The 15,577-nt window shown below is 51.6% G+C and overlaps 2 protein-coding genes across 5 annotated transcripts; both read right to left on the bottom strand.

Moving 5' to 3' along the window:
- Window positions 1–1,311: 1,311 nt before the first annotated feature.
- VAMP5 (vesicle associated membrane protein 5) lies at window positions 1,312–10,429 on the bottom strand. Of its 4 annotated transcripts, none has more exons than XM_012472953.2 (3): window positions 10,246–10,429; window positions 2,535–2,672; window positions 1,312–1,766 (listed from the first exon to the last, which is right to left on the bottom strand). In XM_012472953.2, exons 2-3 carry the CDS (start codon window positions 2,616–2,618, stop codon window positions 1,560–1,562), a joined length of 291 nt encoding a protein of 96 aa, XP_012328376.1. In that variant the 5' UTR covers window positions 2,619–2,672; window positions 10,246–10,429; the 3' UTR covers window positions 1,312–1,559. The 4 variants fall into 4 exon arrangements, with proteins under 4 accessions (XP_012328376.1, XP_012328372.1, XP_064234028.1 ...); XM_012472949.2 differs by lacking the exon at window positions 10,246–10,429 and adding an exon at window positions 8,055–8,116; XM_064377958.1 differs by lacking the exon at window positions 10,246–10,429 and adding an exon at window positions 3,300–7,797 and having other exon boundaries at window positions 2,535–2,668.
- Window positions 10,430–10,514: 85 nt separating this feature from the next.
- On the bottom strand, window positions 10,515–15,322 carry VAMP8 (vesicle associated membrane protein 8). Its single transcript, XM_012472954.2, has 3 exons — window positions 15,211–15,322; window positions 13,396–13,554; window positions 10,515–10,972 (listed from the first exon to the last, which is right to left on the bottom strand). The coding sequence occupies exons 1-3, from the start codon at window positions 15,211–15,213 to the stop codon at window positions 10,832–10,834; spliced, it is 303 nt and encodes a 100-aa protein (XP_012328377.1). The 5' UTR covers window positions 15,214–15,322; the 3' UTR covers window positions 10,515–10,831.
- Window positions 15,323–15,577: the final 255 nt, after the last annotated feature.

Here is a 15,577-nt window from a genome sequence, read left to right as displayed (position 1 = left end):
GAATTCCCCTTGCCACTCACACTTGAGTTTGAGCTGCAGTTAAGTAACCCAGGCAGAGACTGCCCTGTTTCCACAGTGTTGGTGTGCTTTCTTTCCTTCTTCCATGCCTTTGCCCAGTGATCTTTGCTGTGGCCCTAAAGGCACTGCCTGCCTCGCCCTGAATGGCCCTGTAGCTTTGAAAAGCCTGAATTCAGGCTGGACATGTGGCTCACGCCTGTAATCCCAGTACTAAAGGCAGGAGAACTGCTTGAGCTCAGGAGTTCGAGACCAGCCTGGACGACTTAAAGAGACCCCCTTGAAAGAGGAAGGGAAGAAAAGAGGGAGGGAAGGAGGGCGGGAGATGGGAATATCAAGAAGCGCTTTAAGATCCCCATCTCTTGGTGTCACTTCCCCATCTGCAATCTAATGTAAAGCTTGAGGTAGAATGTGGAAAGAGAAATTGAGGAGTGGGAAGTGTTCAAAGGGGAAACCATTTATCTGAAGGTGAAAGCCTTATGAAAAAATTTTTGGGCCAGGTGCGGTGGCTCACACCTGTAATCCTAGCACTTTGGGAGGCTGAGGCAGGTGGGTTACCTGAGGTCAAGAGTTCAAGACCAGCTTGCCCAACATTGTGAAACCTTGTCGCTACTAAAAATACAAAAATTAGCTGGGCGTGGTAGTGGATACTTGTAATCCCAGCTACTCAGGAGGCTGAGGCAGGAGAATCACTTGAACCCAGGAGGTGGAGATTGTAGTGAGCCAAGATCATGCCATTGCACTCCAGCTTGGGGAACAGAGCAAAAACTCTGTCTCAAAAACAAAATTTTTATTTTATTTTATTTTTTTATAGAGACAAGGTTTCACTATGTTGGCCAGGCTGGTCTTGAACTCCTGACCTCAGGTGATCCACCCATCTCGGCCTCCCAAAGTGCTGGGATTACAGACGTGAGCCACCACACCCAGTCACAAAAAAAATTTTTTTTAAGTGCTTTCTTCTTTGTCATCCCAGCTACAGTCTCATTGGTCCTCTTAGCATCCCCAAGATGACAGAAACATAATAGATTTCATTCTCAGAAAAACAGGCTCTGAGATAGGGAGGACTGGTTCCAGGGTCTGGTTTGAGGGGCATTGTATTCTTGCACCCACACTGCCTGTCTGTGTAGGGTTGGATCAAGTAGGGAAAGGAGAGGAAGGAGCCATCTCCCAGGGCTGGAGTTCTTTGGGTGATGGGCTTTCTAAGCAGCCCTAGGGGTCTCTACCCTAGGACATGGGACTAACCAACCTGGAACATGGGACTAACGAACCTGGGGACCTTCACACACATACACCAGCTTTTAATCAAACAGCAGCTTTTACTAAGCTCCAGGTAGGGCTGGCCCAGCATGGCCAGTACAGCAGGTTGCCCTCGAGGGCCGGTCTGTAGCGTGACAGGAAATGCAGGGGTGCACATGTTGTGGCTGCCCTTTGGCACATGTTTTGGCTTGCCCTTTGGTAGGTCAGAGGACAGCAAACATCAAGGTTCTCTGGAGACCAGAACCAGCCAGTGCAGCCATTTGGCTTCTTCCTCAGGACCAGCTGGGTCAGTCCCCAGGCCCTGAGGCAGTGCCTGCATCCTGGGTCCGTGGGGCACTACTGCTGTCACTGCTGTGAGGGAGAAAGACTGCCAACAGCACAATCAGGATGATGAGCAGGCCACCGCCCACTAGCCCCAAGAAGATCCGGAAACGGATGTTCTCACAGCGCTTCTTCTGGGCCAGGGTCTTTGTAGTCTTGCTGAAGGCTGAGCTCTGCAGACACCCCCAGACACAGAGTGGGAATTAGCTGGCACACCCTTGGCCTGGAAGCCAGCTCCTCCCAACCCCATCTCAGTAAGGCTTAGTCTCCTCCTGCATCCTCCCCATCTTGTCTGCTCCCTTTCTATACCAGCAGAACCCTCCCAGCCTGTCCTCATCGCAAACATAAGTGTGGCCTTTGACTTTCAGCCGTAGCGGCTCACCCTCAGTTAACAATGCCAGTCCTCAGGCTGGGCACAGTGGCTCATGCCTGTAATCCCAGCACTTTGGGAGGCTGAGGTGGGAGGACTGCTTGTGGTCTAGGAGTTCAAGACCAGCCTGGGCAACATAGTGAGACCTCATCTCTACAAAAAATCAAAAATTAGCCAGGCATGGTGGTGCATGCTTGCAGTCTCAGCTCCTCAGGAGGCTGAGGCAGGAGGATCACTTGAACCTCGGAGGTAGAGGCTGCAGCAAATTGTGATCATGTCACTGTACTAGCCTGGGCAACAGAGTGAGACCCTGTCTCAAAGAAAAAAAGAAAACAAAAAACAATGCCAATCTTCTACCTTTAGGAAGATCCATAGCTTCAAACCAAGGCCTTATTTTGTGGGGTCTACCTGTTGCATATCTAGGCTATGGGTGCTTGAGGAAACCCAGAGGCCCCACACTGGCCCCCAAGAAGGCCTCAACCCCACCAAGGACCTGTAGGTCCTGAATACAGCCCAAGAGAGCCTTTGCCAAGCCTCTCCCCACCCCTCCATGCTCCCCCAGGCCTCACACCATATCCAGGAGTTGGTCTGAACGCTGCTCCAGTTCGGCCAGCTTCCCATCACGCTCCAGGACCTTGTCGAAGTTGTTAAGCATGATTTCCGTCACCTCGTTCGCCTGCCGCTGGCACCGCTCCAACTCTTTCCCTGCCTGGGCACCAAGCCAGGGCTGCATGAGGCCCCCACCTAGCCCTCATCTGGCCCTGAGATCTAGAAGCCTCCTTCTCCCTCTGTAGGTGGGCACAGCATGAGAGTAACAGCATCCTTCGTGTAAGGGTATGATGTATGCAGAGTGAAGTGCAGCACACCTTTGGTCTCACAAGCTCCTCCCCTTGCACATCAAGGCAGGGCCTAGGACCTAGCTCAGCCCTGGCTTCTAGCACCTCAACTTCCTCTAAGCTGTCCCAAGGTGGGATCTTCCCAGGACCCCATCCTCCCACAAAGCAGATTCTTTTCTTACCTGCTCCAGAATGGCCTCTACCCAATCAATGCACACCTGCCCTAAGGTTTCCCACTGGCCTAAGAAGGCAGCAAAGAATGGGTAACCAAGCTACTTGGCTGGAACACACAAGGAGGAGACCTACCCTCCAGGGCTAGAAAGGTAATTTTGAAGTAGCACACATCATAGTCTCTGCCTAACCCCTCTATCCCAAACTGAGAAGCTCAGATCTCCCTCCTTGGGCCTCTGACTGGTCAGGCCAGTTCTGCCTCTTCCCCTGATCCTGCTCCCTAGATCACTGCCCCAACTTCCCTCCCTGCCTGGGAACCTCAGTGGTACCGGCCTCTGGCCTCCAGCCTTCCGGTCAGCCAAGATCCTCACTGGGGTCCAACTCACAGAGATGAGACCAACCCTTGGATTTCCCAGCCTGGGCAGCAGCCTCGCCTAACAGAAAACACCAGCTCATTTCAGAGGACTGGGAAGGGATGTGTTGGATCCAAGCTGGGGGAGGTTGAAAAGACAGAGGAGAGAGAAAGTCTGGGTCATGCGCAAGAAAGGCATTGGGCTTTGGGTGCATGTAACAGAGAGACACCCCAGGCATGAGGCCCTGGTATAAGCTGGAAACCTAGGAACAGGTCCAGGGACATTTCAGGGAAATGAATACCAGAGGATTAGCAAACCACAGAAACTCCTTCCTCTCAGCCTAGTTCCCCATAGCCCATCCCTGTTCCCTTCCCCTCCTCACAAGAAGGCCAAGCTTCTTTTCCTGCCAGCCCACGTTACCCATTGTCTACAACAGACATTTTGGCACTTGAATGAATTCCACTTAAAACTGAAAACTTAAGAAGTGTTAGAAGAGATCTGGTGGTCACAGAGGGCCACCGCCTCGCACTCAGGCAAGAATCCTCCTTCAGGATCCTTGCAGCTGCTTGGCACACAGCCTCCAAGAATTCCCAGTGTATGAGTCTTATCTCCCCAGCTGGACCACAAACTCCCAGAGTGGGGGCAAGGAGCAGTGCCCTGCCTCTGTCCACCACCATCCCACCGGGAGGCCAGCACAGTGCTGACCATTGCAAGCATGGACTCAGTGAGTGGCCTAATTACATTACAGCCTAACCAAAAGCAACTCTTATTCTCAAGAGATGTTCTCTCAGCATGTTTTTCTAGCCCAGCATGAGTTTCGAGGAGCAGGCATTTGAAACCCAAATAGGTCAATATTTACCCATGAACTAGAAAAGCAACCTGCTTCAAGAGGGGTCAGGCAAACCACTGTAGGGGAGGGTGTGCTCACAGACTGAGGGAGGCAGTAAGCAGGGAACACAGAGGAACATTGAAGAGAGCAAGGAAGCTGCACTTTGGGAGGCTGAGGCAGGCAGATCACTTGAGGCCAGGAGTTCAAGACCAGCCTGGCCAACATGGTGAAACCCTGTCTCTACTGAAAATACAAAAATTAGCCAGGCATGGTGGTGCAGTAATCCCAGTTACTCAGGAGGCTGAGGTGGGAGAATCGCTTGAACCCGGGTGGTGTTGCAGTGAGCCAAGATCGCACCACTGCACTCCAGCCTGGGCAACAGAGCAAGACTCCATATAGCAGACAAAACAAAACACAAAATTAAATAGTCCAAGGCAAAAACTTGAGAATGGACAAAGACTCAAAAATAAGAGTCACTGCTAGAGAGTGGGAGAATGCTGGATATTATCTTTTTTTTTTTCTATTCTGAATGCTACAGCTGTTGTTACCTTATTCTTCAACAAGGGGTGATATTTGGGTCACATTCTCCAGAGAGCTGGCTGTGCTTCTAGCTGTAATCTGGACCCTGATGCGAAGCCAGGCCTGCCTGGAGCCAAGATGGACCCAGGCCTAAAAGAACACATTTGCTCCAGGGAACACAGAGGCCTTAGACTCAAGTCTCAGGCCCTTCTTGGCCCCCCACACAACCAGAAGAAAAAGAACACTAACTATATACACAGGTCTCTGCTAGCACTGTGAGAAATAAAGCTCCAGACCCTGGAAGGAGGTAAGCAAGAGGACAATGGCCACACTGCCTTATGCCACACTGTAACTCAGCATAATGCCTGCAGACAACAGAGATGTGATAAACAGTTCCTGAATGAATTGTGCCTATTTTTTTAAAAGATGGGGTCTTGCTATGTTGCCCAGGATGGTCTTGAACTCCTGGGCTCAAGCAGTCCTCCCACCTCAGCCTCCCAAAGTGCTGGGATTACAGGTGTGAGCCATCGTGCCTGGCCTAATTGTGCCTATTCTTAAGGAGACTACTTTGCCCTGGGGAAAGACGTATGTAATATAATACAATTAGAGAAGAGTAAAGAGTTACACTGTGCGATACAGATAGTAAGTGTCAGAGCTCCCCACAGAGAAGGTACCACTGGAATGGGGGGTGACCCCAACATTCTGGCACTGAGAGATAGGGACACACCCGACAGTGAGGACCAGGCAGAGGATGGGAAGTGCAGGATGGGGCTACAGAAGGCAGAAAAGGTCAGGTAGAGAAGGCTGGCTCCAAACGAGTGATAAAACTTAAGAGCTAGTATGGGTTTTTGAGCCAAGGGTGACAGTGAAGAAGTACTTCAGGATAATTTATCTATTGGTGGGAGACAGGCATGGATGAAAGTAAGAAAATGGCAGAGAAGGCAGGGTACAGTGGCCCATGCCTGTAATCCCAGCACTTTTGAGAGGCTGAGGTGGGTGGATCACCTGAGGTCAGGAGTTCAAGACCATCCTGGCCAACATGGTGAAACCCCATCTCTACTAAAAATACAAAATATTAGCTGGGAGTGGTAGTGTGCGCCTATAGTCCCAGCTACTCAGGAGGCTGAGGCAGGAGAATCACTTGAACCCAGGAGGTGGAGCCTGCAGTGAGCTGAGACCATGCCACTGTACTCCAGCCTGATCAACAGAGTGAGACACCATCTCAAAAAACAAACAAACAAACAAAAAATAGAATTGCACAATGCATGTGGTCAATAAAACCTCCTAGTTTTACAAAATGCACAGCCAAGCAAGTTCTTCCCTATGGCAAACTTTTACACATAATTGTTTCTAACCTGTAGCTCAGAACTTTACATGGGCCTTTGGTAACTAGCATCTAGTTTATTTTCATCTGGCACTGCAGGCTGTTGAAGTTTTACATCTTGAGCAAGAAGAACAGCCAGCATTCAATGGGACGTACTCTGAGCTAAGGACTATGCTGCTTGCTGTTTGCTCTGTCTCATTTAATCCTCACCCAACAACCCACTGAAGACCATATTATCCCCATTTTATAGGAAACTTTGGCTCAGAGGTGTTAAATCACCTGTCCAAGATCACAGAGCCAGTGAGTAGATCTGGGAGTTGAACCAACACAGACTCCAGGCATCACATTTCTAATCCGTGTGCTAAGTTAGATGCAGGTACAGGAAGGTCAGACACTTTAGCTGGCTGACTAAAGACGTACCAAACCTTCTGATGCTACCAACTTAATTTGTGTGCATATGAAGGAGGCTTTGGCTCAACACACACATTCTTTGGAGAGAGGATAATCTACAAGATGAATGAATTCAAGTAATTACTCATTCCATTTCCATTTTTCCCATCACTGCTTTTTTCCTGCTCTGTCCCCTATACTTGTCACCATGACTGGCACAAAGGACATGCCCAAGAAATCCTTGTTGGTTGAATGAGTCATGGAGAAGAAAAGAAAAGTAAAAGGAAGAAGGACCAGGGAGGGAAAGGGGATGGATGGAAGAAAGGGAAAGAGCTGGGGACAGAGAAAGGGGCAAGAATGAAAGAAGTAACAGAAGGACGAGGCTAGGAGATGAATGGGTGGAGGAACGACCTCCCCAGGCTCTCCTCTATGATTGCCTCAAATGTACCTGTGAGAATTCCCGGGTTTGCCAGTACCCTCCTCCCCCAATAAATGATCTTGTCTTCAGCCTCTACTTCAGGAGCTTCTCCCCAATAGCTAAGGGCCCATTGAAGCCCACCTCTACCCCTGCCTGATCCCTTGCCCTGCACACTCTGAAATGGGCTCTAGGCTCTGCCCTATTCTCAGAGCCTTCCTAGTTTCCTGGCCTGACCTCAGAGCTCAGTGCTACCTTCCTGCCCCACTTCCTCTTCCTGCCTCCAAGTCCCCTGGAGATGAGGCCATCCAGGCACTGACCCTAGCCAGGCCACATCCATCACACCTCTGTCAGTTTCTCCAAGGCAGAATCTTAAAGCACCAAACCTATTTCCCAGTCCATCTTCCCAGGAGCCCCAGGGAAAGGGGGAAACTGGTACCAGCTGTTCCTGACATCTTTGCCTTGGAGATGGCAAGTGAGGACAGGGGCCAGAGTCTGCAGCAGGAGTGGGGGTGACTCAACTCAGGAATGTGTCACTAGATAGAGGTTAGCAGGGAGTCAGGCCTGTGCCACACTCTGATAACTTCAGTGGAACTTTCAGAGTAAACATCTCCCTTTCTCTTTCCCTAGGGGAGGATTTCGCCCTCCAACACCCTGCCATGGGGCTGGAATGGCCCTGCCACCCCATCTGCTCAGGTTTCCAACTCCTGGGCCAGGCTTGGCTCCTCACAGCTGCGGAAAGGGCTGACGAGGTCATCTCATTCCCTACCACTTCGTAGCAGTGGCTTCTGAGTGCCAGGCGGCTCTCTGCCATTGTGTCTCCTTTAACCTCGCAAGGACCCAACAAGGCAGGTCTTACTGACCCCACTTCACAGACGCGGAAAAGGAGGCTCAGGGAGGTTAAGTGACTCGCCCCGGGTCACAGGGCTGGGATCCCAGCCCGGAGTCTGACTCCAAAGCCGGTGCTCTTAGCCACTTTGCTTCAGGAGAATGGGTAACCCGAGCCCCGCTTGTTCCGCACCGCGCGGCGCAGCGCAGCACAGCCAGGACAGGGCGCACGCATCTCCCTCCCAGGTGGTGCGCGGGGTGTGGAGGGTCCGCCCCGTCCTGCTCCAGCCACGGTCAACGCCTCAGGTCTGACCCGCCCGGACCCCAGGGGACGCCCCCGCTCGCGAACTTCGGACTCCTCTCTCCCACCCCCGCCACTCGCCCTCAGCCCGTCGCCGGGCTGGCCGGCCCCGCCTGGGCCCTCACCATCGCCGCTGCGGCCGCCACCTCGCCCGCTCCCGGCTCCTCTGCTTGCTGAGCGACCTCAGCGCCAGCGGCCCAGGAGGAAGCGCAGGGGCGGGGCGGGGCTGGCCGGGCCGGGCCGCTGGGTGAGGGCGGGGGGCGCGCCTTCCGCTAGCAGCGCCCGAAACCAAGTCAAACCGAAAGCGATGGACCGCAGTGAACCGGGTCCGTAGAGGCGCCTCCTCCCGGACCGCGGGCGCCTGACCTCAGATGACACCTCAGTCTGGTGAACGGGCACACCTCAGGGCCCGATCTGTGAAATGGGCACAGTGGAGTGAGCCCTGGAGTCTTCTAAGTCAGGTTTACCTGAAGAGGCATCATTCATTCACTCAACAAGCACCCTACCAGTGCCACGGTCAGGCACCACACTAGGTCCTGGAGACGCCATAAACAAGCCAGGCAGGGTCTTCGCTACCTTGGTGAGTGCCTCTCACCCCAAAAACAGTACCCCCTAAAAGTTTTGAAACTAAAGACAAGTGGTGGTTACACAACATTCTGAATACACTACATGTCACTGATTTGTAATTTAAAATAATAAACTGTATGTTATGTGACTTTCACCTCTATTCAAAAAGAAAGCAGCTCCACATGGGCGAAGTACTAGCTCTAGCCTTTCTGTATGTCTCTCCTCACCATGAGGGCAAGTGCAGCTTTGTGCTGGCATGCACCTGCCATGCGCCTGCTCCTCAGTCACACCAGGGGAAGGCTGGTATGTCTGCTACCACTCCAGAGCCTTCCTGAGTGGAATTTACCTATCCTCTCCTCTCACTGCTGCAGAGAAACCCCCAGCTACCTGTTCTCCACTACTCCGAGCTGCCACTGACATCTCAAAATAAGGTCCCTCTTTTTGAGAGAGAGAGAGACAGGGTCTCACTATGTTGACCAGGCTGGTCTCGAACTCCTGGCATCAAGCAATTCTTCTGCCTCAGCCTTCCAAAGTGTTGGGATTACAGGTGTGAGCCACTGGGCCCGGTCCCTCAAATGAGGCCTCTCTTGACCAAGAGAGTTGAAAATTTCCCTCTCTGGGGCTGAGCCTCTGTGAATACAGAAGTCCCAGACCAAGAGGGGTTTCACAGACCCTCACTCCTACCCTGGACAGTCTGGGTCCCAAGGCAGACGCTTCACTTCAGTTCCTTGCATCTGGAATCCAGGAGAGAGAGAATTAATATAGTTGTAGCAGAGACTACCCCAAGGCGGGGCACAGTGGCCCACACTTATAATTAACCCACATTTTGGAAGGCCAAGGTGGTAGGATTGCTTGAGCCCAGGAGTTTGAGACCAGCCTGGGCAACACAGTGAGACCATGTCTCTACAAAAATTTTAAAAATTAGTCAAGCGTGGTAGCACACACCTGTGGTCCCAGCTACAAGGGAGGCTGAAGCAGGAAGATCTCTTAAGCCCAGTGACCCATGATCACACCACTGCGCTCTAGCCTGGGCAACAGAGTGGGATCCTATCTCCAAAAAAAATAAAAATAAAAATACCACAAGGGTTTTTTCTGACCTTTCCTCCTCCCTCCCCAAATTTCAGAGCATGATTCTTGCAGAGCCCGACTTGCTAATCTAGTCCCAAATCCTGAATCCCAACCCTTCCCCTTCCTCCCAACGACAGGTTGTTTCCAATTCTGGAAAGCCTGTGGAGGAAACAGGAACAGATATGGCAAGAACCCTCCCTGCAAACCAAGGCAGACTGGGCACTGGAAAGAGTGACAGTGATGGTGGAACCTGGTAGGGAAGAGGGGGGTCTGAGACAGAAAGGCTCATTGTGCACAGACGGGAAAGAGGGCCATTGGCCCTGTCCTGTGACACTGACTGACTGACTGTGCCCAACCATAGGATGCCAAGGAGAGATGCTCGCCCCCTCTGAACAGCTGAGATCCAGAGGCTTTGCTAAGTCCCAGAAGACAGGGACAGAGAAAAGACAGCTAGAACACGCAGAAGCACAAGGAAAGGAATAGCAGTCCAGTTCCTCCAGCCCTTGACTCTAGACTACAGGGTTGCTGAAGAGAGATGGCTGTGATAGAAGAGGCAGGAGGCCCTCAACCAGCTCAAATGCTCTGTCCAGGTAGGCTTCATGCCTTAGCTAACGACTCCAGAAGAACAGTACTAAAAGGTCATGGCAGGACCCAATGGGGACATTTAAAAATCTCACATACCACCCAAAAATGCTATGAAGGTTTTGAGTTTTCTTTATGCCAAGACTCCCAGAAAATTCTTGTTCTTGAGACCTGTGACAATAAATGGAACAGGGAGGAATAAAGGAAGACAGGGGGCTCCATCTTTCTTCTCCAAACATATACTCCTTGCCCCTCCAACAACTTGGACCTCAAATGGGAGAACCTCACCCAGAAGGTAACCTTGGGAAGAAAAGAAATAGAAAAGCCAAAGGCAAAATGAGCAGGGAGAAAGTGCCTCCTCACACACATAGGGATACTGAAAGGTCTTTATTGCCCACTGGCCACCAGTAGTTTCCCAGTCACATGCTGGGCCCTCTAGGTCTCTCCAACCCACTCTAAGGACCTGTGAAATGCAGCCACAGTCCAGCTTTCTTTTTCCCTCTCCTTCCAGGGGACCAAGGTGCCCTCTGGGGCATACAACATGGCAGCAGGACCTTGGGAAGAGGGGCAGGAGGACTGAGCAGCATTCTCTGTAGAGGAGGACAGGAAAGGAGACCCCTCTTGGCACTCATTTATGGAGGGTTGTCCCTGAAGAGAAGGGCAGGTGGGAGAGGTTCCCTGTTACTTAGGAGAAAGCACCAGTGGCAAAGAGCACAATGAAGAGGATGATGATGAAAACAATCACGCAGATAAGGACAATCAACTTCACGTTCTTCCACCAGAACTTCCGAGCCACCTTCTGCGATGTCGTCTTGAAGTGCTCAGACTGTTAAGGATAAGGCAGAGTGAGTGACCCAGTGGCTCCTCCCACTGGAACAAGAGTACAAGAATACAAATGCAGCCCACAGGCCATACATCATTTTTTTTGTTTTGTTTTGAGATGGAGTCTCACTCTATTGCCCAGGCTGGAGTGCAGTGGCGAGATCTTGGCTCACTGCAGCCTCCACCACCTGGGCTCAAGTGATTCTCCTGCCTCAGCCTCCTGAGTAGCTGGGATTACAGGCACCCACCACACCCAGCAAACTTTTGTATTTTTAATACAGATGAGGTTTCACCATGTTGGCTAGGCTGGTCTCAAACTCCTGACCTCAAATAATCTGCCCACCTGGGCCTCCCAAAGTGCTGGAATTACAGGCATGGGCCACCACGCCAGGCCTACAAGGCTAGACATCTGTCTGTTTGTTTATTTGAGACAGAGTTTCACTCTGCCTCCCAGGCTGGATCGCAGTAGCGCAATCTCAGCTCACTGCAACTTCTGCCTTCCAGGTTCAAGCAATTCTCCTGCCTTAGCCTCCCAAGTAGCTGGAATTACAGGGGTGCACCACCACGCCCAACTAAGTTTTATATTTTTAGTAGAGATGGGGTTTCACCAAGTTGGCCAGGCTGGTCTTGAACTCCTGACCTCAGGCGATCAGCCTGCCTTGGCCTCCCAAAATGCTGGAATTACAAGCGTGAGCCACCATGCCCAGCTTTCTTTGTTTGCTTTCTGAGACAGGGTCTGACTCTGTCACCCAGGCTGGAGTGCAGTAGCACAATCTCGGCTCACTGCAGCCTCCATCTCTAGGGCTCAAGCAATCCTGCCTCCTCAGCCTCCTGAGTGCTGGGACTGCAGGCACATGCTACCATACCCTGCTCAAGCCATACATCTTAATACTGACACTGTAAGCTGAGGTAACAAACTACTAAATAAAAGATGCTCTATCCACCTACCTTGACAAATATACCTTCCTAAAAATCTGGAAGGCCAGGTTGAAATTTAGAATTCTCAAAATCCTGTGAGGTCTCTACCTAGATATGACTAGGGGTTCCCTTTCTCTTCTTACCCCTGCACTGCCATGCACACTGAGGGGTCCTTGAAACCTGCTCACACCCAAAGGTACAACACTGGCAGCACAATGTGCCCTTGGGAGGGCAGACCCTGTGACTGAGGAATGCAGGCTCCAGGTGGGCACCTCTCCCAGCTCCAAGACTCCTTGCTGAGGGTGAAGGAGGGACCAGGACAGTACAGAGGATTGGAAGTAAGGGAACTCCTCCTCCTCCACCCACTCTTTCCCGTCCCCAGCAATTCGAGTTAGAGACACTGAATTTCCTGGAGCTTGGCCAGGTATAGTAATCTGTAATCCCAGCACTTTGGGAGGCCAAGGCGGGCAGATCATCTGAGGTCAGGAGTTTGAGATCAGCCTGGTCAACATGGCGAAACCCCATCTCTACCAAAAATACAAAAAATTAGCCAGGTGTGGTGGTGCACACCCATAATCCCAGCTACTCAGGAAGCTGAGGCATGAGAATCGTTTGAACCTGGGAGGCGAAGGTTGCAGTGACCCAAAATCGCGCCTCTGAACTCACTTCTATCCTGGGCAACAGAGTAAGACTCCATCTCAAAAAAAAAAAAAAAAAAAGTCCCCAGGGCTGTGCTCCCCAAAATAAGCTACATTTAAGCTACAGAAACAGGCACTGAGTCCCAGGGAGACAAGGGAGCAATACTCAAGAGCCAAGAGCTCACACAGAACTCAGAAAGCCAGAGCTGGCCTCTCCTTGAGCACAGAGCCTGAGGCTCCAGACTTTGCTCAACTTTGGAGTTACTTCCTCCCTGAAACAGCTGGCCTCAGCCTCTGGCTGGAGAGAGAGAAGAATGAGGTCTAGCAAGATGTGTGGGAGATATTATTCTAGCCTTCATCTAGCAGGGGACCCTGGGATCAAAGCATTTTACTGCTCTTTCTAGCTTGTTTTTAAAGCCGACTCACCAAGACGCCAGCAATTTCTCACCCTTTGCCTAATAGCTCCTAGAGAAGGCTAGAGGCCATAGGGGAGTTTCCTCAGAGCCAATATTTCTGCCCTGGGAAGGTCAGATGCAAATGATTGTCATGGGCAGGCTTCAAAGGGAAAATCAGTTTCCCAGGAGAGAAGCCTGAGAATGCAGGGGCTGACTGAGCTATCGGTTTTAGAACATGCCTCTATGGGTGAGCCACCACCTCAAGCCCCAGTCAAGGGATCCATTCCCTGGGATCCCTAACAATCTGTGGATCGGAGCAGATTCAGAAGTAGAGACTCTGCTCACATCAGCTCCCAAACCTGGTGAAAAGCAACAGAAATGGCTAACTTCTGGCCCTCCTGTTCATTTTGCCCCACCAAAAAGAAATTCCCTTCCTCCCTCTTTTCCTCCAGCCCCCAGTGGGTTCCCCGTCTCACTGTGGCTTCCAGATCCTCTGTCTTGTTGCGGAGATGCTCCAAGTTTTCCCCTCGGGCCAGGATCCGCTCCACATTCTGGGTCATAATATTCTTAACTCCCTCCACCTCACTCTGCAGGTTCCTTACGCGATCATTTCCTCCACCTTCACTGGCTTCCTCCTGCACAGCAACACAGGGTTAATTAGACCAAGTGCTGGGGGAACTGGAGACTTGGCCTCAGAGGTCTGGGAGTGTAAGGCCTCAGGCGGACTTCAGCTTTTTGTAAAATGCTTGAAATGTTTACAAAGAGAATGTTTTCATGTATTGTGTAATAAAAAATAAATGCATTTGTAAGCCTCAGAAGGTGAGATGTGATGCTAAACAGACTGGATCAAACTTCTTTTTGGGCCCCTGACAAGGAAAAGCAGCACATCACTAAATCCCTCCCCACTGCTTCCTTGCTCCCTAAAGAGGGCCATAGAATACAGCAGAGCCGCATTGCATCTCACAATGTTCCCCCGCCACGGCAGAGCCCACCACTATTTACAACGCCTGGAGCCACCCCCCTTTCCTGATTTCTCTGGATCCTCATTGAAAATGTCTGTGCTAGGCCAGGTGCGGTGGCTTGGCCTGTAATCCCAGCACTTTGAGAGGATGAGGCACATGGATCACGAGGTTGGGAGCGCGAGACCTGCCCGGCCAACATGGTGAAACCCCATCTCTACTAAAAATACAGGAAATAATAGCTGGGTATAGTAGCAGGTATCTGTAACCCCAGCTACTCGGAGGCTGAGACAGGAGAATCGCTTGAACCAAGGAGGTGGAGGTTGCAGTGAGCCAAGATCATGCCATTATATTCCAGCCTGCGCGACAGAGTCAGACTCCATCAAAAAAAAAAAAAAAGTGTCCGTGCTGGCCCGCAGAATATCCTCACCTAGCCCAACCCATCTGCCTCTCCAAGACAGCTGCTGGAGCCCTGCTCTGGCTACGATGCCATTGCTGTGACCCAGAGCAACAGGCAACCAAGTCCCCCAGAAGGTGCCAGGAACCGTTGAGCCGCACACTTCTGCTTTCCCCACCACTGGGCACCACGTGCAGGCACCAAGGAACTGCCTGCTTATGCAGATACTAAATAAAAACACCCGTCTTGGCACTGGGGGAAATGGAGGACTAGTCCTCTCCCCGGCTGATGTCTCATCTGGGAAACTTCATGACCAAGTTTTTGAACAAGGAGAGAAAAATACTATTAAGCTCCTCCCTCCTTGACCTCCAAAAACAAGCCAGTGGCACGGGTCAGAACTAGATTATCACAGAGAACCAACTTCTGGTTCTTTTATAAACGCTTAGCTCTCTTCTTCATGTAAATGGAGAAAGGACACCCGAAGGACTCCGTATACACACAAATCCTTTGTGTTTCTGTGTGGGAATAAAGCGAAAGGCCCGAGAGCGCTCCTGCCACTGGGCTGGAATCTGAACTGGGAACTGCTGGGGCTCTGCCTGGTAGCGTCACAACACTCGCCTCGGGGCTCCCTGGAGGAGGAAGGCGTAACAACTATTTGCCTGGAATTCGGAGCCCCTCGTCGGCACCGGCACCGAAGCCCAGCTCGTGACCAGCACAGAGGTCAGGGGAGGGAGGGAGAAGGAGTAGGAACACCTCCCAGGACGGCTCAGAGCTATTTGCAGCCAAGTTGTCAAAGAGGAGAGGCCACAGGCAGCACTGGTCCAGCCCTCTAACTTTGCCACCAACTCTCCTCCCCCCTCACAGCTAACTCCCGGTCCCGAGCCCCCTCTGGCCCCTCTTTAAATCAGCCCTTTCCTTGTTACCGGTTCGCTCACCATGTCTCAGAGCAGCTCAGGCCGGTCAGCAGGTGAATTCGCCTAGTCGGCTTCCTCCTAGGGTGGCCCTCGGCTCACTTCCTGCTTGCTCCAACTTTCAGCCTGCCCCCGCCCACCTCGCATCTCGAGTCGCTCCAGCCACACCTAACTCAGGTTTCCCCAGGTAGGCGGGCACTCTTCACTGTCCTCCCAGTGGCTTCCCAAACAAGAGCTTAAGCTTAAAGCAAAAGGGCTCTCAGACGCCAAAGGTCTTCTAACTTGTCAGGAATTAGAAAAGAAAGATCAAGCAGCCCTCCTAGGTTTTCTGAGGCTGGACCTCCTAATCTAGAAAGGGCAGCCATCTCCTTTTTTTTTTTTTTTTTTTTTT

The sequence above is a fragment of the Aotus nancymaae genome, unplaced genomic scaffold, assembly GCF_030222135.1.
Source record: "Aotus nancymaae isolate 86718 unplaced genomic scaffold, 86718_ANA_hifiasm-v0.15.2.pri h1tg000017l, whole genome shotgun sequence".
In the NCBI taxonomy this organism is placed as follows: Eukaryota; Metazoa; Chordata; class Mammalia; order Primates; family Aotidae; genus Aotus; species Aotus nancymaae.
The sequence above is the reverse complement of the archived record's forward strand: the minus strand, read 5'-3'. Positions and strand labels throughout refer to the sequence as shown.

What these genes read in the sequence shown, in the direction of transcription:
- VAMP5 (XM_012472949.2), bottom strand. An exon ending in CAGACCAACTCCTGGATATG is followed by an intron (nt 1,767 to 2,534) that starts GTGTGAGGCCTG and finishes GGGTGTCTGCAG; the next exon opens with AGCTCAGCCTTCAGCAAGAC.
- VAMP8 (XM_012472954.2), bottom strand. An exon ending in CAGAGGATCTGGAAGCCACA is followed by an intron (nt 10,973 to 13,395) that starts GTGAGACGGGGA and finishes TATCCTTAACAG; the next exon opens with TCTGAGCACTTCAAGACGAC.